This window comes from Symsagittifera roscoffensis, chromosome 6 (assembly GCF_963678635.1).
Source record: "Symsagittifera roscoffensis chromosome 6, txSymRosc1.1, whole genome shotgun sequence".
Lineage (NCBI taxonomy): Eukaryota > Metazoa > Xenacoelomorpha > Acoela > Convolutidae > Symsagittifera > Symsagittifera roscoffensis.
In genome coordinates this window covers 6,897,386-6,922,754 of record NC_087067.1, presented here as the reverse complement: position 1 = coordinate 6,922,754, position 25,369 = coordinate 6,897,386, and the positions used below count along the sequence as shown (strand labels likewise).

The 25,369-nt window shown below is 36.6% G+C and overlaps 4 protein-coding genes across 5 annotated transcripts; 3 read left to right on the top strand and 1 right to left on the bottom strand.

Moving 5' to 3' along the window:
- The first annotated feature begins 1,525 nt into the window (after positions 1-1,525).
- On the top strand, positions 1,526-2,570 carry LOC134848126 (E3 ubiquitin-protein ligase RNF170-like). The gene has a single exon (XM_063865481.1). The coding sequence runs from the start codon at positions 1,625-1,627 to the stop codon at positions 2,465-2,467; it is 843 nt and encodes a 280-aa protein (XP_063721551.1). The 5' UTR covers positions 1,526-1,624; the 3' UTR covers positions 2,468-2,570.
- Positions 2,571-2,799: 229 nt separating this feature from the next.
- On the top strand, positions 2,800-4,742 carry LOC134847933 (protein ABHD18-like). The gene is made up of 2 exons (XM_063865226.1): positions 2,800-3,179; positions 3,965-4,742. The coding sequence occupies exons 1-2, from the start codon at positions 2,822-2,824 to the stop codon at positions 4,717-4,719; spliced, it is 1,113 nt and encodes a 370-aa protein (XP_063721296.1). The 5' UTR covers positions 2,800-2,821; the 3' UTR covers positions 4,720-4,742.
- Positions 4,743-4,980: 238 nt separating this feature from the next.
- LOC134847932 (ciliogenesis-associated TTC17-interacting protein-like) lies at positions 4,981-13,979 on the top strand. Its single transcript, XM_063865225.1, has 10 exons — positions 4,981-5,060; positions 5,526-5,674; positions 5,986-6,072; positions 6,858-7,015; positions 7,305-7,455; positions 8,990-9,108; positions 9,995-10,200; positions 10,676-10,752; positions 12,975-13,063; positions 13,591-13,979. The coding sequence occupies exons 1-10, from the start codon at positions 5,050-5,052 to the stop codon at positions 13,822-13,824; spliced, it is 1,281 nt and encodes a 426-aa protein (XP_063721295.1). The 5' UTR covers positions 4,981-5,049; the 3' UTR covers positions 13,825-13,979.
- Positions 13,980-15,428: 1,449 nt separating this feature from the next.
- Positions 15,429-21,272, bottom strand: LOC134847644 (sodium- and chloride-dependent glycine transporter 1-like). Of its 2 annotated transcripts, none has more exons than XM_063864796.1 (6): positions 20,878-21,272; positions 19,349-19,514; positions 17,848-18,881; positions 17,548-17,776; positions 16,881-17,152; positions 15,429-16,046 (listed from the first exon to the last, which is right to left on the bottom strand). In XM_063864796.1, the coding sequence occupies exons 2-6, from the start codon at positions 19,491-19,493 to the stop codon at positions 15,846-15,848; spliced, it is 1,881 nt and encodes a 626-aa protein (XP_063720866.1). In that variant the 5' UTR covers positions 19,494-19,514; positions 20,878-21,272; the 3' UTR covers positions 15,429-15,845. The 2 variants fall into 2 exon arrangements, with proteins under 2 accessions (XP_063720866.1, XP_063720867.1); XM_063864797.1 differs by lacking the exon at positions 20,878-21,272 and adding an exon at positions 20,109-20,505.
- Positions 21,273-25,369: the final 4,097 nt, after the last annotated feature.

Genomic DNA, 25,369 nt, shown 5'->3' with positions numbered 1-25,369 from the left:
ATAGAATATTGTTAATACGTTCTCTTTGTGAGCGATTGGAAAGATAAGATGAAATTAACATGATAAAATTTTCGTCAAAACCAAAAGAACGACAACATCAGTTGCGATAGCGATAACGACGAGAATTGTGATTGGAAAACAACAACAAATTGCAGAAGTAGCAGAGACCGTTCCGAGTTGCAACTATTGTGTCGCTACAACAGTTGCAAGGCCGTTGCGAACAACGGTGAAGGGTGAAAGACAGCCTTCCGGAAGGAAGATAAGGGTCTTATTTCCCCGGATTCAAGAATCCGGAGGGGTCTCGGGACTGGAACTTAAATCGTTTTATACAAACTTTTAGCTTCCCTATTATGTCCTGAATTGAATTTAATTAACATCTGAATTCATTTTGTTAGGAAGAGAAGCTAGGTGTTGGGGGAAAGGGTTGATCCATCTTCGATGAAGATGACGATTTTTATCTACTGAGCAAAAACAATAATAATTCAATAAATAGTAGTAGCCCTGTTTTTAGGAGTGACCTCGTGGTCTGGAGATACTGAGACCCAGCCATGAGCTCACTATTTCTGCATGTAATCTAGTTAATTTGAGTTTTTTGACCGAAGCCGAAAGCAGTAACGTTTTTGTCGACCCGATGTTGGAAAGACCACCAAAAGAACTGGCTTGGTAGAGACGGTGAAAAGCATGTAGAGCTCTGTTTAGACGTTGGCCAGTCGTCTTAGAACCTAGCTTTATTTTCCGTCGATATGTATCTTCCGGGCGAATGTTACATTAGTTTTCTCATTCTGATTGGCATGATTCCCAACCACTTGACTCTTCACTTTTCTTCACGTTAAACTTTACTTTTCCTCAGTTTATGAAATTTCAATGGTTTTTTAAACGGTGATATTCTGAAGGTCTAGTGAAAAATTAAGCGCAATTTCAGTTTTTTCCTCTAAATTGCCTGTTTTCAAGGGTGATTTTGGTAGCCTTCATTTTGTTTAAATTTGCAGTGAATGTTGTCCAAAACACCCTTGAAAACTGGTATTTTAGAGGGAGAAAATCTTAATGAAGAAGAAGAAGAATTTTGCGCTTAATTTTGTCCTCTAGTGTAATTTCGGTTACAATAATAATTTCTGACCTTCTGATTTAATGTTTCCCATTGCCCTTGTTTCCCATTGCCTTGTTTAACCTTTCTTCCAATTTTCTTGAATACTAAGAGTACCAATTTTCTGCTATCCACTGGTGAATTGTGACTGTCTTCTTTTGGGTACGAAATTTCCTTCAATTGTTCATTTCAAATAAAGGTGCACGCTTCCATATGTCTTGGTCATGTTCTGTTTCAGCCGCTTTCCCGGGTTACCGAAAAGTTCGGCTATTTTAAGCTGAATTTTTGTCCGGGAAATTTTTTTTTGCTATTCGTGAATGCGGTTTTGTGGGTATGCATAAGTTTTGAAGGTTTCACAGGTAAAGAAAGGCTTCGCTTCTGTGTTAATGTTGCCGGATAAACGCATTCAATTTCAGATGGAAAGTCTATATTGTGTATATACTAATTAGTTTTTATGTTTTAGGAGGCTATGAAAATGACATGTAATAGATTATAATACAACTGCTATTCGGAAAAAATTTGAGCCATTTTCGTTCCGGCATGATGATGGGCTTTTGGAATTATGCCTCGTCGGGTTCTACCGACGTAAAACAAGCGGAGCTAATAGAGGGAATAAGCAATGAAGTCTTAGCGTTCGTATTTACGGCATTCGTTGGTATTGTTTCCGTGACTTCATTGATGTACAAATGTTTTGCCAGAGCCGTTAACCCTCAATTGCACCCGGATTCGATGGAACACGTCGAGATGACTCGTAGCGCCCGAAATATGGATGGAGGAGAAAATTCAAGTCGAACTCAGGGAGCTTTTGGGAGATTAAACAGCGAGTCCTGTCCCATATGTCTTGTGCCTTTTCGCAATGCCGATCCAGACTCTTCTTCCATGCCTGGATTGGCAGTCGAAACCAATTGCGGTCACCTTTTCTGTTCTGAATGTTTGTTAAGGTTCCACGAAGTGTCAACAGTGATAAGTGCATTGAATTGTCCTGTGTGCAGGCAGCAAGTGACCCTTCTTATGTGGGACAGGTCAACGCCTCTAGACAGACTCAGCGAGCAGCAACGAAGACAGGTATCATCCATACAGACATACAACAGACGATTCTCAGGTCAGCCTAGATCTTTGATTGACATTCTTCGAGACATGCCCATTCTGATTAGACACTTCATTCGCAATCTTTTCTCAGTTACAGGAATCAGACTTCTTTTTAGATTTCGCAGCTTTGTGTTCATTTCTACCTGCCTCATATATATAATTCTTCCTCTAGACTTGCTACCAGAAGCATTATTTGGCATTCTAGGCTTAGTCGATGATATATTTATTATTCTATGTGCCATAACTTGGATTTCAATCCAGTATCGTAACCAGATCTTAAATGATGGACACTAATACAATGCTTTAACTCAGTGTGAAATAAATTCTTACCTATTTATTATTGCTACATATCATTATGCACAGCTGTTCTTTTATTGAATTCATTTTCCTTGATTTATTTTTTGCTGTTGATATTTCACAATATCACTAGTCAATTAAACTTGCATTTCTAGCTAGCGAAAACACAAATTCATATTTTGATCTAGGAGGGATGTTTATATTCGGAGATTAAACTTTTAGAGGCACTACTTTGGTGCTTGATAAAGCAGTTGGGAAGAAATCGACCGTTTCGGTTTGAGCATAATATATCGTAAAGAACATGAGCAGCTTGAGCGGCGTATAAATTTTGAAACAGTTTTCAGATAGTGAATGATTTCCGAGGTGGCACACAGCCTCAAAGAAGCAAGTTTGTTTGACAGACTATTTCGGCACTTGAACTTAACCAAAATTTTTGTAAATGGATGGAGCGACGGAAACGCCCTGTTCGAGTTTCTGAACATAATGCCTCAAGTTCAAAAAAGAAGCTCCTTCTTAGAAGTGCCTTTGGACGTTCCTATCGAAATATCAACAGACAAGGCCAACACGAATGAAAAAGTAGACTGTTTCACCGGAAAGTTCAAGTCTCCTCTGAGTTTGCAAATGAACATGCGTGAAGAAACGCAAACTTGTCACTTTTGGAGCTGTGTTCCCAAACACGGATGCAGGGCAGTTGTGTTACACTTCGCTGGTGAGTAATTAATGATTCAAGATAAAAAGTGGGCTTGAGTTTTGATAGAAAAACATATTCCTTTTCCCTTAAGCCTGTCTCAACAAAAGACACCTTTCATCCACTTTTGATACATTATTAGCAAAAATGGGCTAAATCGTAAGCCAAACTAGAAGTTGTACTTAAATCTGCTAGCACATGCTTTTGAATTTTATCTATTTTGCAACCTAAAATTCATGGTTTATGGCTGTCACCAACACTCTTTATTGTTACACTAGCCAGCAGCATAGTTTATTAGTGTGAACTTTTCTAATCTAACTCGCAAATTAAAGCTTTCATTAAAAGTTCACTTATTTGATGGCCTTTTTGCTTTAATTTTGTAGCATTGGACATTTCAAAGCATTTGTTCTTTGCTTTTTTTGTGGCTAGTGTTTGTGAAGTATTAAGAGTCCGTGGCTGAGTGGTTAGTGCGTGAGACTCTTTATCTCTATGTCGCAGATCGTATCTGAGACGTAGCTGAATTTTTACTATTTCGAAGCTTACTTCTACTTTATCTCATTGATTTTTAGAGCTGTTCTTGTCGTTTTCTCGCTATTGTTCGCGAAGCGAAGTTTCGCCTCTCTGTCAAAGATAGCTCTTGAGCTCTTAACAAAGGCAAAACTTTTGTTTATCGCTGGACGTTTTGCGAAAACAAACGTTCTTGGAAATTAAACTGCATTTGGCTGACTAAATTATACATTTTTGGTGTGCTTGAGTTTTGTCCAATTTGACTTGAATTTCTCTGCTAACTTGTAATGTGTTGGCAGGTACAGGAGATCACGGTTATGTACGAAGAAAAGTATCTTTTGCGAAGCCACTTCTTGAGCACAATCTAGGGTCTGTTATTATTGAAAACCCTTTTTACGGAGTGAGGAAACCAAAAGAGCAGTTCAGATCCCAACTCAGATTTGTCTCCGATCTTCTAGTGATGGGCACAGCACTAGTTATGGAAGCGAATGTCATTATGAGGTACTTGGAAAAGCTAAGTCTGGGCTTTCCCTGTTTAACAGGCATATCATTAGGTGGTTACACTTGTTCCTTGGCGGCCACAACCTGGCCAAAACCAATTCCTGTGGTGCCTTGTTTGTCCTGGACTACATCATCAAACGTATATACTCAGGGATTGCTGAGCACATTTGTTAACTGGCCTAAGCTTCAAAGTTCAATGCCAGATTTAAACCAATTCGAATATCAAAATAGATTCATTAGATCTGCTTCTAGCACAAAACTTGAAGACACAATTTCAGCACAAGTTTTGTTGTTTCAACTGCTAGAAGCGGCCACCCATTTAGGAAATTATAGTGCCTTAGTTGACCCTAGATTAGCGACGGTTGTGGTTGCTACGAAAGATGCATACATTCCTCGCAATACAGATGATTTGACACTTAGTGTTTGGCCGGGAGCTACAAGGATCGATATTGAAGGCGGACATATGCAGGGAATTTTGAATCATTCTCACTCTTTTCGTGATGCTATTCTTCAAACTGTAAATAGATATGAACATTTATACTTAAAAACTTAGCAACTTATCATTTTCTAATGTCATTTTTCAGTTAGTTATAGAGTAATGAGAAATTATCCGCGGCTGACTGATGATAACAACCTCTGCACCTGTAAAATTAGAAGCCTTCGCCATCTGTTGATCAAGTTTTAAGATATGCACGTTGACCAACGAACGGTTTCGAAAACTTTTAGTCCACCTCTCCGAATAATACTCAAAGATCTGTTTATATTTTGATACCGTGTTCACGAATGGTGCAAGTCATATTGTTGCTCAAAATCAAAATGTGTTTTCATTATTTTTCTGTCTTTCAGATTTTTGAATCGAAACCAACCACTGTCTAATACAATTATGTCTGCGGGGTAAGTCTTTACCGGTCGTTTCAAGCTACTTTACTTTAAAATCCGAAGGAATCTTTTGTCCTGGACGCTATTGGGGGTATAAAAGATGCTATTGTAGAACGAACCTACAGCATGATCCAATAAAAGTTTCCTTAAATCGTTCAATGACCAACTAATTGAGGGTTCCTTCAGAGAAGCAGAATAGGAGCGTTCGGAAAACCCAAATTCTCTTCAAGTTTATCCAAAAACTGTTTTTTTAGCCCTAGCTCCTCACTCAGCCCATGAACAAAATAAACTATTCTAAAGGCGTTTTTTTAAGTCCTATCTTAGTATCGAGCCTTTAGCATTCATAGCCTTGAAAAATACTTATGAATGGTTAAGTTGCAATGTGAGGCACTGGCAATGTTTGTAATTTGCCTCGAGGATAAATAGTCTTGCTCTTCATTGATTGGAATTCTACTAAATAGATGGCTTTGTTGTGTTCAGAAGTGAAGACTCGTCTCGGACATGGAGCAGTGCCATGTTGGCACCTGAGAGTGCGAAGAAGCAGGAAGGTCTGTTCCCAGTGCTGGAAGAGCCGACAGTCATTATTCCAATTGCATCCCAGTCGGCACTCGACTACTTGAGCAGTTTAGGTAATGATACGAAATGCTCTTTTACGATGTTGTGGTGTGAATACTTAACAAGCGACCATTCGTAGCAAGCGACTAGTTTAAATAAGGCATTGAAAGTTCGCGACCGCCTGCTTTGCTGCGCTTACATTTGGCCAGAGTGGTAATATGCATGTGAATCAGTTTTTGCCGCTCAATCTTCTATAGTTTGTTGCCTGTTTCGAATTACCCCTTGATGTTGTGCGACTTTAGGTCCCGCTCACTTGTCTCTAAATAATTACACGCACTCATGTCTGTTATCAATCTACTCTTAAGAGTTTCTTCTTCTTCTTCAGATCTGGAGCCTCAGTTGAAGAAGTTGTGTGTGAAGGATGAACTGGTGTCTGCAACTTCTGCTGGGGACTCCGTCGGCACATTCAAAGGTTATATTATCATATTTGGTTAGATATGTATTTTCTGAGAGAGCTCATTTCTTTATTACTTTTTCTATTAGTTATACTTAATAATGTTGCTTTATCAATTATTTTCTACTCCGTTTGAAAATGCTGTTAAAGGAAATTCTTGTCAAAAAAATAGTCTCGGCAGCATTTAAAATGACACCAAGTTGACGACGTTTTGAGTGGTGAAGATGTAGAATTTCTGAAATTCTAGGTGTCTTTTTTTGTCCAGGAAGTCATCTATCTAGCATGATGAAGAAAAGCTCATGATGATGTCAATTGTTTTTTGCGAACAGCTCTAATTCATTGTCGATATAATCTTATTTATTCACTGTTAATGAACGAAAAGATATTCTACTTATTTAGGTCGTTTTTTTCTGAAAAGTATTTAAAATTTGTTCAGGCTCATTTTTGTTTTTCACGAATTGTTTTTGATCTATTTTCAAATTAATATATTTTTTTTCAATCTAACGAATGGAAGGCAAATTTTTATTTTTATTCTTGAGTTAATGCTTCAAATATGGATATTCAGTTTGATTTCATAGTGCAAATGATAGCTAGTTAAGGCTTCTAGTGACGGAATGAAAGGCCTCAACTGATTATCTCCCATATTTTTTTTTGAAATTCCATAACAATCAGTCGTTTTTTCATTTACTCCTCATATAATTGCAACACCAAGTAGAGTTATGACCTCCGTGATGGGACATTGTTACAATATGTTAAATATATTCTGATGTGAAAGTCTAAGATGAGTTTGTTTGCTTGTGTAGTGAGCGTGGAGCCTGTGTTCCGATCTACTCAGGAGGTGTTGTGTGTGCATGCCACCAGCACTGGCGAGATAGACAGAGTCCCCTGTGGCACCACAATCATCGCCTACGTCACAAAGAACATGGTCACGCTAGAGCAACACCACACTGAATATATCAAGGTTAAATTGAAACATGCTTTTTATCCTTCGCTTCGTCTTTTTTGCAGAAATACTAAAGCAAGTTAAGCGTAGATTAAATTTTCTAAAATTAAATATAAATTTCTCAGAAATATTTGGGTTTTAAGTTTACCAGAAAAATGAGGGAATATTGAATTATATCGTTTTGACAATTGAGTTTAAAAATATTTTGTTCTGAAAAATTTGTACTGAAGTTTACAATTGTGGTTTTGATCTCATTCGTTTTTCTTTTTCATGAATTCGAAATTGATAAATTATTATTTTTTTCAAGATTGAGAACCATTCGATTGACCGGAAGACGTTCGTGCAGAGAGAATCGGATGGCTCTTACACTGTAAAACGAACTTTGACCCGAGGAAATGGGCCAGCCAAAGAAGTTATTCAGTCGTACTCGGCAGAATCAATGATGGGATTCATTTCAGGTACTATAGTTATAGACGGGTACTCGAAAAATTAATTATGAGAGACAAGAATAAGGTAGCATTTCATAAGAAATATTAGGAGCAGATTTTAATCAAGGATGCATGGTGCTCTCTTGTGTAAGGCCCAAAAGCAGCGGCCAAAAATAAGATCTGCCTCCTCAAAACGAGTCGTTCGTTGAATTTTTCGCTTGCAGTTTAAATGATTTCATAATACAACTATTTAAATTCCTATTGGAATCTTCGTGCTTGGAAGAGCATTGACCGTCTGAGAGCATTGGCTTATGGTCGTTTTCACATGTCTTTTTGTTACACAAGCGAAGCGTAGTGTTGTATTACGAAAACAAAAAATTTCTAACCTAAGTTGCGAATAAAAAGTGCTCATTTGGCGACACTTTAATATATTTCAATTTAACCATATTTAAGCTTGATTAGGCATGAAAAATTTAATGCCATATGTTGCTTCTTTATTTTGTGGCTAGTGTTAGGTCCTGGTGAAAAAAAAGATCTTCTGTAAAATGTATGGGATTTGTTGTTTTTCGTTTTTTTTCTTAGGAAAAAGTTTTGCACTTTTCGCAGAAATTTCAGTTTTTCTCAAGCAGATTAAGGTCCTGGGTGAAAAAAAAATGTTCTTTAAAAGTTTATGGGATTTGCTGTTTTTCGTTTTTTTTTTGCGACACTGGAAATTTTTTGCACTTTTTGAAAAAATCTCAATTTTTCTCACAAGCTACTGTTTCTACGATTTCCAAAAAAAAGTGGTACCAATGGAAAAACCGGCTGCTCTTCTATATGCCTGCATATTTTGTATTCAAATATTAAATGCACAAATCTGAGTTGAAAAAGTTAATCAAAAGAACAAATTGAGTGGAGCTATGTGATAGATTTGAAAGAACAAATTATGGTTTTGAAAAAATATATATGGTCTCAGAAAATGTCAAATTTTTGAAGTTCTGCCCGTTTTTGGAAATTTTTTTCTTTTTCAAAAACGAACCTGCTGAATCTGACTTTAATATTTCATTAAAAACAAATGGTGATTAGATTTTCTCTATGCTATCTGTTTACCCTAATTTTTGTGGAAAAGTTGATATGGACTTCGGAAAAATTCCTTTTTAATTTTCTACCGTTTTTTTTAGATTTTTATTTAAATTCTTGTCTTTATTCTCAAATACTACTAGCTAAATCTGATATTAAGGGTCTAATCTAAAAAATCAGCGAAAATCTTCAATCTAAAAATAAGTTGAACTAGAGAAAAGTTTATGGATTTAGGAAAAGTCATATTTTTGATCGGTTATTGGAATCTTTTTCAATTTTTTTTTCAAAAACTACTGAGCCAAATCTGAAATAAAGACTTCAATTGAAAGATCCAGAAGTATGTTTCTCCTTTAAATAAGTGGTTAATCCCCTACTTAAATTAATACTAGGGTTTAGCCTAAAGTCCATTTTTGAAAGGGTTTAGCTCCGCCTCTGTGTCGGAATTGATGTCCACTTGCTCTCTGTTTAGGGTAGTCCAATATATAACAATAGTAATTGGTTTCAGAGGGAGCGAACGTGGTGCTGCAGAGATACTTCTCTTACGAGACCCCGCTCACTGAGTTGTTTGACACGATGGACTTCATTGCATTCGACGCTGACTGCAATCTGTGCAAGTCCAATTACGTGAGTCAGTTACCTTAATCAGGACACCTGGGTTTAAAAAGAACGGGACCTAAAATGTCACCTTTGGCCTGCTTTTTTTCTTGAATAACTCGTCCAGTAGGTATCTAGAGTAATATTTCGAAGAGCTCAGAAAACTAATTGGGTAGTGGCTGACAATAAAAGACCGGCAAATATTTGAAAGTTCTTTCACGGAAATCTTGTATCTGCGCCCGATATGGGATATTGTTTTTTTTCTATAATCATTTGCAGAAATTCGTTGTCTTGTAGCGCCATGTGCCATCACTCACCGCCAGTAGCGGATTGGGGGGGGGGGGGGCTCCTCAGGGATTCGACCCCCTGCCGACCCAAAGGGTCCCCCTTTTGAACTATTTTGAGATATCCGTTTTGGCTGACGGACCCCCTAAATTTTTCTAAAGGCGCCTTGGCGCCAAAAAATGCTAATTTTGAGGGGGAGCGCGCGCCGAAAAAACGCGATTTTTTGATAAATATTTTTTTAAAAATGCAGAAAAACGCCTTTTTTGGTGTTTTTTAAAAATTTGCCTGCGGCGCAGAAAATTTGCTCAAATTAGGGTCTTTATAGTGTTTTGAGAGAGCTCAGAAAATCATTTTTTTTTTTTTTTTTGAAAATCCTCCCCCTCCCCTCGAGAAATTCGTAGATCCGCGCCTGATCACCGCTAATTGGTTTTTAAGGAAGTCAGGTTAATTTCGCATCGAGGCGGTGTGTAGAATATGGTGGGCGATGAGTTTTTTCCAGTTTACCATCCACCTCGTAAAATTACAATAAAAATTGTTCATACGGTAATATGCATGGTAGGAATTATTGTCAAAACTTGCAAAATGAAGACAGAAATAAAGCCCATGTTTTGAATCCTCATGATGTGTTAAGAAATCTCTGGAAGACATAGATGTGGAAATTGACAGCCAGCGAGTGAGAGTGAGTGGCTTCGAAAGGAGAGTCTTCCCCCACGAGCACTCCCGTCCACAGCCCCCCATAGTGGTGGAGCCCCCCAAACTCACCCCAGACATGGATGCCGTGAAGGACTCCGCCAGCAAACTGCCGGCCACCTGGCAGTCTTTTTACCTCGCCTCTGGGTGAGGAAATGTTAAATATGTTAACTATTCGATGTCAATATCTCTAATTTGACCATCTCTAATATGAACGCCAAAATTGATTATTTCTCCTGGTAAAAAAATTATCTGCAGTCAAAAATCTGTATCGGTAGATGAAATTTCACTTTCGTCAGAAAAGTTGACATAAAATGAGAAATGGAATGGCAATTGCTTCTACCTATTTATTCATAAAATAAAATAAATTCTTTAGAGCAGGCTCAGAAATCTTTTATACTTTTTTTCTATCTTTCAAGAACTATTTCTTTCTTCAATCAGAGGATTACATAATTCCAGTTCAACGCCACGAAAAAGTTTCCCAATCGTCTGTCTGTCGAGAAAATATCAGAAAATCTGTACTACGTCTGTTTCGACTAAATTTCCTCTCAAAAACGAATTAGCACACATTCTCTTTCTTTAAATAGCTAGACGTGAATTTCTAAAAGATAATTTTGTTTAGGCACCTTGCCACTCGGCTCCAGATTGGTTCTCCAATTTCCATGACAATCCTCAAGCTGCCTCTGAAACCCATCGCAGGTAATAATTTGGTACCATTGATGAAGTAATCTCATCGGAGATGATTTTTCCTCAATAATGGTGGCCATAATTTTTTGTGAATTTATAGGAAAGATAGTTAATTATTCAAGGGAAACTAAGAAATTGAGAGTTTCTATCAAAAAGTGAATTTTCTACGTGGAGGATATTTTTTTCGATATTGTCATGTTCGGGTACTATTTGGTTACCCTTGCGATAAGCAAGGGTATTGCAACCGGGTACTAGACTTTTCCCCCATAAACAACTTTGTCCAAAGGACTCAACTGGACGCTTGGACTCATCTCTACCTTGTTTCATTATGTATTCAATTTTCTTAGCGTTCCCGGCCGTCTTAGCCTGAAGGTAACGAATATGCCTTGGACGGCAAAGGTCCTGGGTGCGAATCTGACTAGGACCTGTTTTTTTTTTCAAACGGGAAATATTCTGTTTCATATAAAATTTTCGGCCTATTATTTGTCTGCTGATCTGTTGTCGACTTAGTTGTCACATCTTGGAATTGTTTTTTTTTCTGTGCGCATTCGTCTTTAATGTTGTTTTTAGTGTTTGATTTACGCCTACATTTTGTAAGTACTTACCTTAACTTCGTATTTTTGTTTTTTTTTGTTTCGCTAAAAAAATTCCTCGGCCAAAATTATTTTGGTCTATTTTTCATCGGCCTTATGACCTAAATGTTGGCCACTTCAACATAAGCTTAATTTTAGCACTCTTCTCCGCACTATTCAATTTGGTTGTATGTTTACCAATCGGTTTGTTGAAATTTCGTTTTAGACACTTCATTTGTTGCAGAAGTGTTAGTTTTTCTCGGAAATTTCTACTGATTTTCAAAAAGGATATCAATTGAAAGACCGCTTACTCCTCTGAGTGCATGTGTACTCCCCTTGAATCTTTTTTTTAAATTTGACCCCTCTGTCTACAGCCTTCGAAAAGCATGCCTGAATATTTGACCCATAATTTTGATTTTTTTCCTCGCTTTCTCAAAAACTACCCTTCTCAAATCTAAGTTTTTGCTTCAATGAATTGCACCATTTTGAAACGGTACCCTGCATGAATGGCTACGACCAATTTTTTTTTTTTTGCACAAAGTTATGGCCCTCGGAATAGTCAAATTTTTGATTTTTAACCATTTTTTAAAGTTTTTGAATATCTCGATAACTACCTGCCATACCTGATATTTTGGGTTCAATTCTAGGAATGGGTTTCACGAAGCTCATTTGATTATGCGAATATGCACAATTTTTTTTTTTAGCTCCAAAAGTTTTGGCCCTCGGAAAATCAAAGTTTTGATTTTGTGACTGTTTTTTTTTTAAAGTTTTGACTTTTCTCGAAAACTTTCCTCCCAAATCTAAGATTTTGGGTTCAATTGAAATTACAGTTGCGTGAACCCTTTGAATAACGGTTCGGCATATTTTTTTCAGACAAAAAGTTTTGATTCTCGGAATCGTCAAATTTTTGATTTGTTGACCGTTTTTTGGACTTTTCTCGCTAACTATCCTGCCAAGTCTGATAATATAGGTTTGATGGAATGAACAGGTTGTTAAAAGCCTACCTTTTTGTTTGGCTGTGCCCAGTTTGTATAAGGTCCAATTCTTAGGTTGCGTTCAATCGAGAAACCCGGCTTTGGAAGTTTTTGTTGCTTAAGCGGCCATAACCTGTTGTTTGCAGAAAAATCTTACGACTTTTGGAAAGTCTTCGAATGTTTTTAGAACTTTCGACCGTTTTTTGGAAACTTTTTGAAATTTCTTTTAATTTACACAATCAAATCTGAGATGAAAAGTTTCATTGACAGAACAGGTTGCAATAATTGTTTCTGCATAAGCGGCGGTTTTTCAATTTTTCTGTAAAAGAATTTTTGTCTCCTCGGGAAAATTGATTTTCTCAAAATTTACTCTTCTCAATTATTTAGTAGAGAAACAACAAAGGTTTTAGGCAAAGTCCAATTTTTGAAATCACACTTTTTGTGCCGCATCAGTATAGCAAATTCATTCAATATCAAACATGTACCTCATGTTTTACCTGGGCCCGTAGTTATTTTTTATCGTGGTACACGAAAATTTTGGTTCACATAGTTTTTTCAACATCTAAAATTTTCTAATGTTTGTTGCATCCCAAATGGTGCGAAGCTCCGCTTCGCCTCTGTGTGTAAAGTTAAGATAATTACACCGACATGTTTTTCTTGAAATGTTAATTAACTTCTTGATTTGTAGAAGATCTGCCTCCGAAACCAGAGGTACCCAAGAAACCACTCAGTTACGAGGACGATGTTGAGCTCAACTCCATATTCAACCAAAAGAAGGTTATCTGGTCACTTGAATCTTTCAATTTTCAAGCAATATTGAGTTCTTTGAATTAGTAGATATAGTGAATTCGGGCTTTCTGTTTCTTTGCAAATCTGTTCTTCGACTCTATTGGAAATAGAGAATTAATGTTTTAGCCTAACTGTGTTTATTGCATTTTTAATGGTTTTTTTTGAGAAGGGTATGGATACGATACTTCGCTTTATTTCTGTTGCGAATATATCAAATATAAATTTTAAAAATTCAAAATTTAAGGTTCAGTTTTCAAATATTAAAAACTAAATAAGGCAAACTCGCACCGAGCTCGCAAAAAAGTCAACAAAATGCGGGAACGGTTCTCTTGCATCCGTGCTGCTTAGATTGCGGCTAATAGCGCAACTAGAATTGAGTTTGTTTTCTCATATTTTCAACTGAAACTCAAACTGATGGGTGCTGCATCAAAGTGTGTAACTATCATAATTGTGCATGCAAAGCGGCACGCATGCAAGTCGCTACGCTACTCCCCCACAAAAATGTATGTTTTTAGAATGAGTACAAATCGAGTCACTCGACGTACTTGAACGAACACCCTGAGTTCAACAGTCTCCTGTCCGACTTCGTGCAGTACATTCTGCTGCGGAAGCCGAACGACGTCGTAGGAGCGGCCAGTGATTTCTTCTCTTCCTTCTCGACCAAACAAGAAGACCTACAGCCTTATTCAAATGCAACTGAGTTCAGAAAGGACTTGTCAATGATTAGGGAAGATTTGAAAGAGTTGTAACGACTCAACAGAACAGGCTAGATATGACTAAGTGAGTTGCGTAGTAAAAATTTTTGGACATTCGCAAAGTATTGTAATAAGGTCCCATAAAATCTATTTTGTATATCATCAACAAATTTCATTGTGAATTGTACAAACTAAAATGTAAATATTGTAAAATTTCAATTAAAGATAGTTTTGATCGGTTTTAAATCCAGTGGAATTTTTCCTCTAGCAAACGCTTTGTTGTAATACGAGCTCCCTTTTTTCCAGCCTAAGTCTTGTTACTGTTGTAGCCCGGGGTCGGGTTGGGCTTGTCCGTCTCCGCGTCTAGGAACTTCGCGACATCCACCGGCCGAAGCCACAGAGGCCTGCAGGGGGTATGACCATGTATTTTTAAAGTGTATTTGAAAAAAAGACAGGTAAAGTGGGGTGGAATGTCTAGTCGGGATAAGTATATGTTTAAAAGCAGGACCGGAGTTGGGAGAACCTACCGTGGGTATTTCTGGAGGGAGATTGTTTTGAGGTGTCAACTTTGATTGGAGGAATACAAATAACCTTAGAGGGTTAGGCTTCAGCAAGGCACTTGGTTTTTTATTGAGTATGGTTGAGTTTTGAAATAAATTCAAAATATTGAAAAACAAAGGAGAAAACTTCGTCTCGGTTTTGAAAACCTACGACATGGTTTTCGTTTAACGGGTAGTTAAATAGAAGTTCAGTGGTTTCTTCGCTAACGCAGTTAAAAATAATAGGGTTTATTTTGCGAGAGGGAAGGCTATGAGTGTGGAAAAAACTGTTTCGGGAAAAAGTGTTCTCATTGTCGAGAAAAAATGGTTTGAAATTTTTACTTTTTATACAGCTTCAAGCAAATGAAGCGATTCAGCAGGCTTATAAAAGGGCGGCAAGCTGTTACTTACGCCGTAAAAACAGTTTTACTCGAAAAGAAAACTTGCATAAAATTGTGGTTGGACTTTTCTGCTATTTATACAGTAGCACTATCCTTTTCAGTTTTTTTACATTTGCGGGAGCAAATGTCTTGTTTGTAATCGAGAACTAGAGTTTTCTGTATACAACTTAATTTAGTCTTACTTGCTCTATCATTGCACCTTCGTAACTTGCAGGTTCATTCCTACTCGTCCATAAGGTAACCTGGTCGACTTTGTTTTTCATGCTCTGGGGTTTGAGTCCCGGCCTTACGTTTTTTCAGTAAGTTTTTTGGTAAAAAATTGAATTGTCGGACTTTCGTTTGTCGGCTCCGCTTTTGTTGACTTATTTGACACATCAGGATTTTTTTTGTGATGTGAGCAATTTTCGTGCTTGTTGCAAGTGTTGTTCATTGTAGTTTCAGGGCGGACTAACACTTTTTTTTACCTTTTTATTTTCGGCTTAACTGGTGTCTGCTCAAAGATTATCGGCCTTGTTTCCGCTTCATAAGTTTTTTTTATTGCTAATTTAAGTCAATTGTTTTGCCTGGCATTTTTGACTAGAATGAAGGTTCATCAAGACATACGAAAATTTTGGTTGGCCTTGGCTTTTTGAACGTTTTTCATATTTTTTCGGTTTCCTATGTTTTTTAATGTAATTTTGATGGGGGTGTTAAAATGATCCTGTTGCTCAATCTGAGATTCGGTCATTAATTACAAATTAATATTTTTTTCGTTTTGAAATAAATACAATGTAGTGCTTTTGCAACAAACTGAATATAAACCAAAATATATGGCAATCATAAAAATAAATATTCACAAATTATTTGCGTTTATTATTTCAGACATTTCAAGTTCATAAACTTGATTACTTCAGTTATGTGATCTATAGCACGTAAGGAGCGACTGATTTTCCTAGTTCGCCCATTGCAAATTTTCTACCACTTCTGGAAACGCACATTGATCCTCAATAACTTGTGAGGTTCTAACTGACTATACCAAATACAAAGCTTGCCTTTATTCAAAGTTTCAATTTCTGCCTTGATTCGAAAAAAAAATATAGACGCTTCTTAGAAATGGACTACTATTTAAATCTATCGCCCACTTGTGTTATTGCATTTATACGGCAGATATTTGGTTGGCAATTGCGTCTTCGGCTTCCTTTTTTGTCGGCACTTGACCCTGTCGGCTAGCGGAGGAAGATGAGTTCGCATTGCTAGTGTTGTTGTTCTGTGCATTCAGTTTCCGCTGGTAGTCCATGCGGTCTGCTGGCTCAGAGGGGCCCCATTTAGCCGAAGGTTGAAGACATTTCTTCACTCTCTACAACAGTAGGAAGTTATAACAAGGATAACCGGTTGATGTGCAAGTAGCACTGAATGTTCCCACCAGTCTTAAAAAATACAAAAAAGTTAGTGTCCTTTTTTTCTGCATGGTGTGATAAAAAGATCTGAAAGAAAAATGTACATTGAGCATATTCTACATTCATAGTAAAATAGGCCAATTGGAAAACAGTTTTTTTTTTTCAGAAAAATGACTAGGAAAACAAAAAAATAATCGTAAAAAAATTAACAAATTTTCAAAATTTAAGTTTTTTACAGAATTTTTGATTCCCAAAATTTCGCTGGAAAAAGTCCAAAAACTAATTTTATTTTGTGGTGAAATTAGAAGTTTTAACGTCTTATTTGCGTGTTCTAGCCCTGCTCGCTTGCTTTATTTGCTCGAAGTTAGACGAACAATCAAAATCTGTTTTTCTGCGGAGATTTCTTGGGAAATTTTTAATAGGTTCGAATCATGCAAGGTCTTCAAGATAATATATTACTCGTCCCCTTCTGTCGATTATTTGTGGTACCAAATTTTGCGTGGAAAACAAAATTTGGAAAAATAAAACTAAATTTCAGCCGAATACAAAGTTCCTCCCCACTTCTAGTGGTCAGAACAAAAAAGTGACCCTGCTGTTGTGCAAGTAGCACAGATGTCAATTTTAGTTCCGAAAATTGCTCATTAGAAGATGTAAAGAAAATCCATGTAGGTTTTTTGCGCTGAAATTATGTAGCTACTTTGAATATTTTTAAAGGAAACAGACGGTTTTTTCTCTTATTTGATGTAGTAGACTTGCTGATATGACAAGTCTGTGTAACCAAAGGACTATCTGACCTGAAAAATAGAGTCCCCTTCAGCCTGTGACACCTCAACTATGGCCATAATTGGGACCATAAGTATGGACATCATGGACAATCCCCAACCCATCAAGTCAGCCCAAACGGGGAAGGGTTTTCCCTCAAATGAGGCAGGCGCATAGTTGTACATATTAAACAAGAATATGGCCAGCATGAGAACTGGTGTCACGATTCCCCAGAGGAGCTTCACAATGATTCCCGGTTTGGATCCGATCATCATTTCAATGTCACACGAGAATCGCTTCACTCCTAGCAGAAACAAAAGCATACAGAAGGTTGCAAAACGTTTGAGCGGTTATAATTAAGTTTAAAAAAAAGATTGTCGGCTTTGACAAAGTTTTGCTAAAAGAGGAAAGTTGATGTTTCCGGCGAGCTTGAAATGTAATTTAAAGATCTGCATTGCATGATCAGGTAGTTTTTCTTAGATGTCAACTTTTTGCAATTAAGATCAATAGCTTTTTCGAATCAATTTTGCATTTTGTAACTTTTTGTTACTAACTAAACTCTACCATGATTTCTGATGTTTCATTATTTTCAAGATAAAAGCACTTAAAAGCCAATTATGAAACTTAAATGATCACATTTTGGATGCGAAAGTTTCGAGTTAAAGAGAACTGAAACAAAACTAAAAATGAAGTTATTACCGTAAGTGTAGACAACACAGATGGTCTCGAACAACGAAAGAAACATGAGAGAAAATCCGGCACTGTAGTTGTCGAAAATTGTGAGCCAGTAGATGCCACTCTGAGTGACCATGGGCAGGGAGATGACGAACATGCCTAGACTGAGGATGGCCACCACTGCTGGCTTGTAGTTGCGAGTGTGGGGGAATTTGTCAAAGATGGCTGTCGTAACTGTCTCCAACATCGAGAACTGAAACAGAACTCACACTAAGTACCTTCGTAAACATAAAAGCGCACATAAACTAGTGTTTAATGTCTTACCTGGCTATCCAACCCGAGAGAAAGAAGCATCAAGAAAAACACCACAGCCCAAATCGAAGATCCCGGGAGTCGAACCACGGCCTCTGGGTAGACAACAAACGCCAATCCAGCTCCCTCGCTTGCAACTTCAGACACGGGTTGTCCAGTTTCAGCCGACATGAATCCAATGACCGAGAAGATGACGAAGCCTCCAAGAACACTCGTGAAGCAATTGACACTCGAAACGATTAGAGCGTCCCTGGCGATGTTGTTTCGAAATCTGTTGTAGCTCGCCATGGTCATTAAACTTCCGAACGCCAGACCGAGAGAGTAGAAAATCTGCTGTGCCGCATCTCCCCAGACCATAGGGTCCAGAAGTCGGTCCCACTGAGGAGTCAAGTAGTACCGGATACCTTCCATTGCGCCTTCGAGTTGAACGGTTTGAATCAGAAGGATCAACAGGAGCAAGTATGGAAGAGTTGACGTGACCCAGACTACTTTTCCGGTGCTTCGGATTCCTCGCAACATGCAAAAGTTGACCAGGATCCAAGCTAGTCCCGTGCAGCCTAAAAGATGCCACTGGAAGCCAACAAACTCTGAGATGTCACCGGTCTGGTTCAACACGTGGTTCTTCCAAAATTCTTCGCTTGCCGGAACCCATTTGACTTTCACGGCTTCTGATTGGCTAGTCAACGGTTGCGACGTCATATTCATCTCACAATCATAGCCGATCATAACGCCTCCTTTTTCATGACAGTCGAACTTAATATTGGAACAGTTTTTGGTGTTCCAGGGATTGTTACACGAGGCCCAAGGCAATTCCCGGCTGAATGAGTTGTAAAGGTAGTATATGATCCAGCCTATGATTACGTTGTAGTATACACAAACCAAAGCACAGATGATGACCATTCCGTATCCGATTCCGTTGAAAATGGGCGCCATCTCGAATGAACCCAGCGGGCCCCGACTGGTGAACTGACCGAGAGCCAGTTCCACATAGTACAGTGGGATGCCAGCGAGGAAGAGGCAGGAAAAGTAGGGAATGAGGAAGGCACCTGAAAAAAATGCAAACAATATTTATAATTGAGAGTACGCTTTAAATCTTTGACCTCAAGATTATTTCAAAACTAATTTGCTGAAAAGCCGACGCGGATATAAGTTATCGCAATAGAGGTTTTTTGAAAAATTCAATTTTTTACATAATCGAATTGTTTATAAAGCTTTCCCAAAAACTTGAGTTTAATTCAAATTGGCGCAGAAATCATCTCGAAAAAAATAGGGCCAGTTATTAAAAAAATTGAATTTTGTAAAATAATACAAAAAGGGTTTTGCGTGATGAAGAGTTTAAGAATATTTCTGCAAAATTTTTGGTTATTGAAGACACCTCTAGATAGGCAGCTAACTGGCGGGCGTTATTGGCGTTTTTCCATGATGGGATTTTTTCAATAAAATTTCGTTAAAGCAAAGAAATTGTTCCCCCCTTGAAAACGAATTTACTAATTATGATTGTTAGTGTACTCACCGCCCCCATTTTTGTAGCACTTGTAAGGGAAGCGCCACAGATTTCCCAGCCCCACACAGTAGCCAATGAGAGACAAGACGAAGTCCAGTTGGTGGTGCCAGTTGCCTCTCTTTTTAGTCACAGCTGAGGACCCGGAAGCATCCATTTTCTCAGATTTGCTCTCTTGCTTAAATGAACGAACCTTTCAAAATTTATAAAATATACATTTCGAAAGTTTTGTAGCAAGGGGGGATGAGTTTTCTTGTATTCGTTACCGAATTTATAAAAATCTTGCTAAAAACTTTATAAAATTAAAATAAAGCGAATTTATGTAACGGGCCAAAAAATTTTGAATTTTCGTCGACTGTTTTGAAAATTGATGTCTTAGCTCTCTCAAGTACTAGGGAAAAAACATGCCAAAAATGACGTTTTTTAAGAAGGTTTTGACTGAAAGTTATTTGTGTTAGTAGGCGCATTTGGAAAGATCTATATTTTATCCAGTCTAAAGTGGATGTAAAATAGTATTGATTGGGGAACCCTTTGCGTGCTCACGGGGTCGAATTTCTGAGGGGGAATTGGTATGGCTAACTTCTACTATATAATATTCCATCGTTATGACCAATTTATGTAATTATTTTTTTGTAAATTTGTTTTTGGCAACATGCTGAGTCAACCAAGGGTTCATTGAATTTAGATGTTTACCAAAAAATAATAATTCTTACTTTAATGTAAAAAAATTTGATTAAGATGTGATATCTGATCTATGATGGATATTTTCTACCTTTTGCTCTTTCAGCCGTTTGGGCGAACCTTCTGATTAGTTACAAGGTCAAATTAGGTTGACGAGCATTGCCTCAGAAGTGTCTGAAGAAAGATTTATAATAAAGGTTAAGCATCAAAGATTTGAATTGAGTTATCGAGACTGTTCGTGAACGAAGTTTATTTATCCATTTCAGATGGGATTATGCTATCAATTAATGACCGCGAGCTAGAGATGATACCAAAAATGTATCAAAGAGTTCTTTCTAAAATTTACTCCATGATCGATGTCAATTAAATCAACGCGGTTGATTAATCTCATATTTTAAATCTAAGCGTGCGCATTTTTTACCGGACTTAATAGAGCAGAACCTTCTTTTTGCATCAACGAGTTTTTTTAACGCCAAAATTTAGGTGTGTCGGGTATTGTTTAGGTCAACGAAGCTGGTTTTCCGAGTTCTCGTCGAATTCTATAAAGACCAAATTTCGCTAATTTGTATGCACTGCAGGCAATTTTTTGAAGAAAAAAAAACACGTCAAAAATTCCGTTGAGGAAGGGATTGGCCAAAAAACTTGATTTTAAATATTAGCACCTGATTCAAATTTTTTTAAACCTCCCGAACAGGATGCATGGAAATAGCAAAAAAAAAATATCGAAATTTTGTTGAAACTTTGAAAAGAAAAAACAACTGATTTTTTTTTGTTTTTGTTTTCAAAATTTAGTATCAAATATTCTACTCGCAACACTCTGTGCTACATGCACAGCCACCGACCATCCTTGTTTAACTTACAGAATTGCTGGTGGATAGGTTGAAGTTGATCCGGTATTTGCGAAAGATGACAATTCTTGATTAATTATGCTGGAAAAAAATCCAATCTCTAAAAGACAGACCGTTTTCCAGAGAGTCAAATCAAAAACTGAACTATGTTTGCTGGAACTCAAGATTACAATTGATAAAAATCGATGCCTTCCGTTTCGAACTGTTACTTTTAATTGTCTTCGCTGAAAATTCCCTCTATATTTCTGTTACGTAATTTTTTTCCGATGGTAACTGGTTGCGCAATGAGAGGCCGTAATATTACGGCTCGTTAAGGAAAGTCAAATATAAAGCGGAAATTATATTCTCCCAGCGCGGGTCCAGATTGAGTTGATTTCTTGGGGCTCTCTTGATTATGGCCCCTTTCTGTGACGCGGATGCCTGAAAAGCACTTTTTAGCCCCGGGGGACAAATACATCGCGATTCGCGTAATTTAAACGTGGCACCAGTATAAAAGACTTTCATTAAGTGACTTTGGATTGTGCTGGATTTGCGTCATTTAGCGTTTCCATTCAAAAAAATTGACCAACTGAGATCGCAATTAATCTCAGCCCTTTAAGAAAAATATAAAAAGGGCGTCCATTTTACTTTCATCTTCTCTTTGATAGACTGAAGAAATCAATGCCACCATTGGACCTTTTGTGTCAAAAGATATTACATAACATCATAAACTACGTGCGTATAATAAATTACGTAACTGCAAACTTCTGACCATTTCCACCACTTCATTTAAATCAGTTAGACCTCTCAATTTTTTGCGACTTGAAGTCTGAAATTAGGAACAAATAAGTATCTAGTTGGCTTGAACTTTTCCATATATGGAATATTTCGGTTCCTTTTCTTCAAGCTTTATTGGAGCGCTATGGAAAAATTTTATTATGCTCTATTCTTCTCCTAAATTGAACCCGGGACAGATTAATCAGCAAAAATGAGGGCTCTTTATAACAGCGGCCAGACAGCAATGAAAGACCAAGTCTGGCACATTGTCACAAGAATTGAATTTGATTCCTTCCGTTTCCAATTTTAGAATCTGGATGCTGAGAGCTCACACTATTCTTCATTTCTTTTTGACCAAGATTTCTCCAAGGATCTCCAAAGCAATTGCTGAAGATAAGAAAACTGAGAAGGGATTTTATTGTTCCTTTCAGCGCCCCTGAAGGTGGTCGGAAGGAACTGTGGATTAGCTTGTTTTTCCCCGCTCGATTGTGGTTAAGAAGGCGCGTAGGGGGTCAAGTGGTGTATCATATTCAAACACTATTGGCCGTGATTTGGGTTCCAAAAAGTTTCAAAAAGTTGTTTCAGTGCGGAAAAAAAACAGACCAAAATTTACTCGGAGTTAAATTACCAGGAGCATTTTTAATTTAAATTTAGCAATGATTCCTCCAGCAGCTCTGTATTTTTTTGCAGCCCTGTACCTTAATAAATTCTTCTTTATCTTAAAAAAAAAACAAATGAAGAACTGATTTTTTTCGGTGAATGTTTTTTAATTTTGATTTTTTTGATACTTTGTAAGCCTTTAACTTTAAACATGTCTGTCGAAACATTCTGTACTTCTTGCGCAGCAATCTGCTATCATTGCTGTTTTGGCCAATGAAAGGGAAGAAGTATTTGTGTGTGTGTGTGTGTGTGTGTGTGTAATTTTGTTCTGACCACTGAAAATAAGTTTTTTTTTCACGTTTTTCTGCATAAGATGAGATACGATGATTAAGAATCAGAATGAGTTGGGTGAAAAATCATATTGATGCCTTTTCGAGTGTGCCTCTAGCAACATAAAAAATTTGCGAGTGTGCCTCGAGCAACATAGGTGCTGCAAAAAATCAGTTAGAAATTTTTGTTTTTTAGTCTAATTGCGAGCGAGTAAAGGAAGTTGGAAAAGGAAAAATAGTGTTTGATAAATCATTTTGCTAAATCATTTGGGCAATCCAAGTTTTCTCGCAAAAAAAAGACAAAGGTAAGTAGAAGTTTTTATTAAATTTTCATGATTTTCAAAGCAACTGTTATATAATATACCCAATGTTTACACTTGCAAGCCTCTTTTTCACAGCATAGCTCAAGTTTTTTTTTAATAACTGTGGTCGAAATAACATGGGCTACTTTTACAGCAAGTGGCTACTACTGTTGTTTTTGGCGCATTTTTGCTTCGTTTTTTATAACAATTAATTTCAGAATTTTTTGATTGAAATGTAAAATTGAAGCCCTAGAGTTGTATTTTGGTTGAAATTAAAAATGTTTTAAAGTTTTTTCTGCGTAGCGGAAAAATCGGTGTTGTGTTACTTTTCAGCCAAATGCTTTATTCATATTAGTTCCTTTTAAAAGCTAGCTCGGCTCAAATTTAACCTTTATACAGCGGTGAAGTCTTTTGTAGTTTTTTAAATTTAAATTTGGGCCTTGCCCCACCTACGTAAAAAACGACAAAACCTGAAACAAACAACAAAATTATATTTTTTTAAAAGGTTTTTTTTTTCAAATTTTTTTTCTGGAAAATAACTTTGTCAAAACATTTTTTGTTATTTTCAAGCAACCGGCTGTTTCTGTTGTTTTTTGGACTCGAAGTTTGTCTATTTCTTGCTAAATTAAATTAATTTACTCAAAACACGTTGAAAGTCAGTATGAATACTCAGTGCTTCGCGCTGATGAAAATGTCTTGTTAGCCTTTAATTTCGCAAAAAATAGAGCAATTCAGTATTAGCAGTTTCAGAGGATTAGTTTTTGCTGATTTGAAAAAAGCCAGTGTTGAAATTCATTTGGATTCAAGAAAAAGTATAACACTCAATTTGTGTTAAAAAAATTTTAAGCGATATTTGAGAAAGTCTAGTTTGGTGATATACTTAGAAAAAAATTTACGCAAAAAATATTCTTTAAAACATTATAGAAAAAAGGAAAAAAGGTTTGAAAATTTATTTCTTGAAAAAATTAGACACCAATGGACAGGGGCGGATCTAGGATTTTCCCGAGGGCAGGGGGCGGATTTTCAAAAAAAATTCTCGGCCTTTTTTTAGGTCGACCAAATTGATATTTCTAGCTCTCCCGAAGCACTAGAAAGTCCCTGTTTTGACCAAACTTTCTGCGCCGAAGGCAAAATTTTGAATTTTTGGGTCGGCAGGGGGTCGATTCCTTGAGAATGAAATCCGCCCCTTCCAATGGATCTAATTCACTATCTAGAATTTTAAAGACGATCGTTTAACTACTTCGAGATTTTAGCCTTTCTTATACTTTTGCTTAATAAATACTAGACAATAATTAAAATGCTTTGCCTAAATGAATGCAGCTTTTGCTGTTGAAAAACATTGGATCAATTTTTGCAATGAAAGCTGCTTGTAGCTTTGAAGATGCTCTCAGTTTTGATAAATTCGGAAATTAATTGGAAGAACTTTTGTTTAAAATGGAATTATTTAACGTCGAATTTAAAGTTATGGGAGATTTTGAATTTGATACCCTACATAGTTAGTGAATAGTTGTAGTTCAAAGAATCGAAAATCAAGATTTGCCTTTTCTTTGGCAAGACTAACTAGTTTTTCAAGAAAAAGCATGGAGCAATCATTTTTTTTTTCAAAAAATGTTGATCGAACAGTGGAACACACCTTCTCACATTATTTTACTCTCTTTTGTGACATGAAGATGAAATTATTAGAAAACTTAATGGATTTAATTTTTAGAATAAAACTCTGATTCAAGTCGCCTAAATTTTATATTTTATTTACTGCTAAATTGAGAAAAATTCTGCGCACTTTTGTATAGTGTATAAAATTTTATAAATTGAGTTTGAAATTGTGATTTTTTAACTCTTTTGATCAGACTTTGATTTTTGGCACCATGAATGTTTGCACAAAAAACAAAACAAAATTTAGAGATTTCGTCGTTGAATTGATAGCAAAGATCAACAGTTAGTAAAACAATTTTTTTAATCAAAGAACTGGTTTTCAGCTCGTCCAGAAAAAATTGTAAGTTGGAAGCATTTATAAAAGTTCAAAAGTATGTATGTCAGAGTGAACGCAGTTGTAAATTAAATCAAAAAGAAGCAAAAAAATTGACAAGTATTTTTTATATTTTTTAATCAAATTTGTGGATAAAATAACATTAATTTCTTTTTCACTTTGACCTGAGCTTTGAAGAAAGTTTTGCCGCATATAGTGAACGTTTAACGATAATAAACCACAACACAAACTTTAAACCGCGTTACTATCCCAAATCAAATATATTTTCGTTTACTAATATTGTTACACACGATATTTTATAACAAAAGCAAAATCCATTCTAAGCCAATCATTCATGCCCACTTGCAATTTTATTCTCTGCAAATTATTTCAGAAATTTTATCGACCAAAGAAATTAGATGATCAAGCTTTTAATCTTCAAAAAAATCTGATATTCCCTTCAAGCTAACTCTTCATAAAACTTTTTTTATTATTATTCAGACGCTCTTTGATTCTAAGTATTACTTAGTGAAGAAATTTTTGATCTATTT

Bases quoted from the DNA above. Each gene is read 5' to 3' on its own strand.
- LOC134848126 (XM_063865481.1), top strand. From the start codon at position 1,625: ATGATGATGGGCTTTTGGAATTATGCCTCGTCGGGTTCTACCGACGTA.
- LOC134847933 (XM_063865226.1), top strand. From the start codon at position 2,822: ATGATTTCCGAGGTGGCACACAGCCTCAAAGAAGCAAGTTTGTTTGAC. The intron at 3,180-3,964 runs GTGAGTAATTAA...ATGTGTTGGCAG, and splicing joins AGTTGTGTTACACTTCGCTG to GTACAGGAGATCACGGTTAT.
- LOC134847932 (XM_063865225.1), top strand. The intron at 7,016-7,304 runs GTTAAATTGAAA...ATTTTTTTCAAG, and splicing joins ACCACACTGAATATATCAAG to ATTGAGAACCATTCGATTGA. The intron at 10,201-10,675 runs GTGAGGAAATGT...AATTTTGTTTAG, and splicing joins TCTTTTTACCTCGCCTCTGG to GCACCTTGCCACTCGGCTCC.
- LOC134847644 (XM_063864796.1), bottom strand. From the start codon at position 19,493: ATGGATGCTTCCGGGTCCTCAGCTGTGACTAAAAAGAGAGGCAACTGG. The intron at 18,882-19,348 runs GTGAGTACACTA...CATTTTTTTCAG, and splicing joins GTGCTACAAAAATGGGGGCG to GTGCCTTCCTCATTCCCTAC. The intron at 17,777-17,847 runs GTAAGACATTAA...GTTCTGTTTCAG, and splicing joins CTCTCGGGTTGGATAGCCAG to TTCTCGATGTTGGAGACAGT.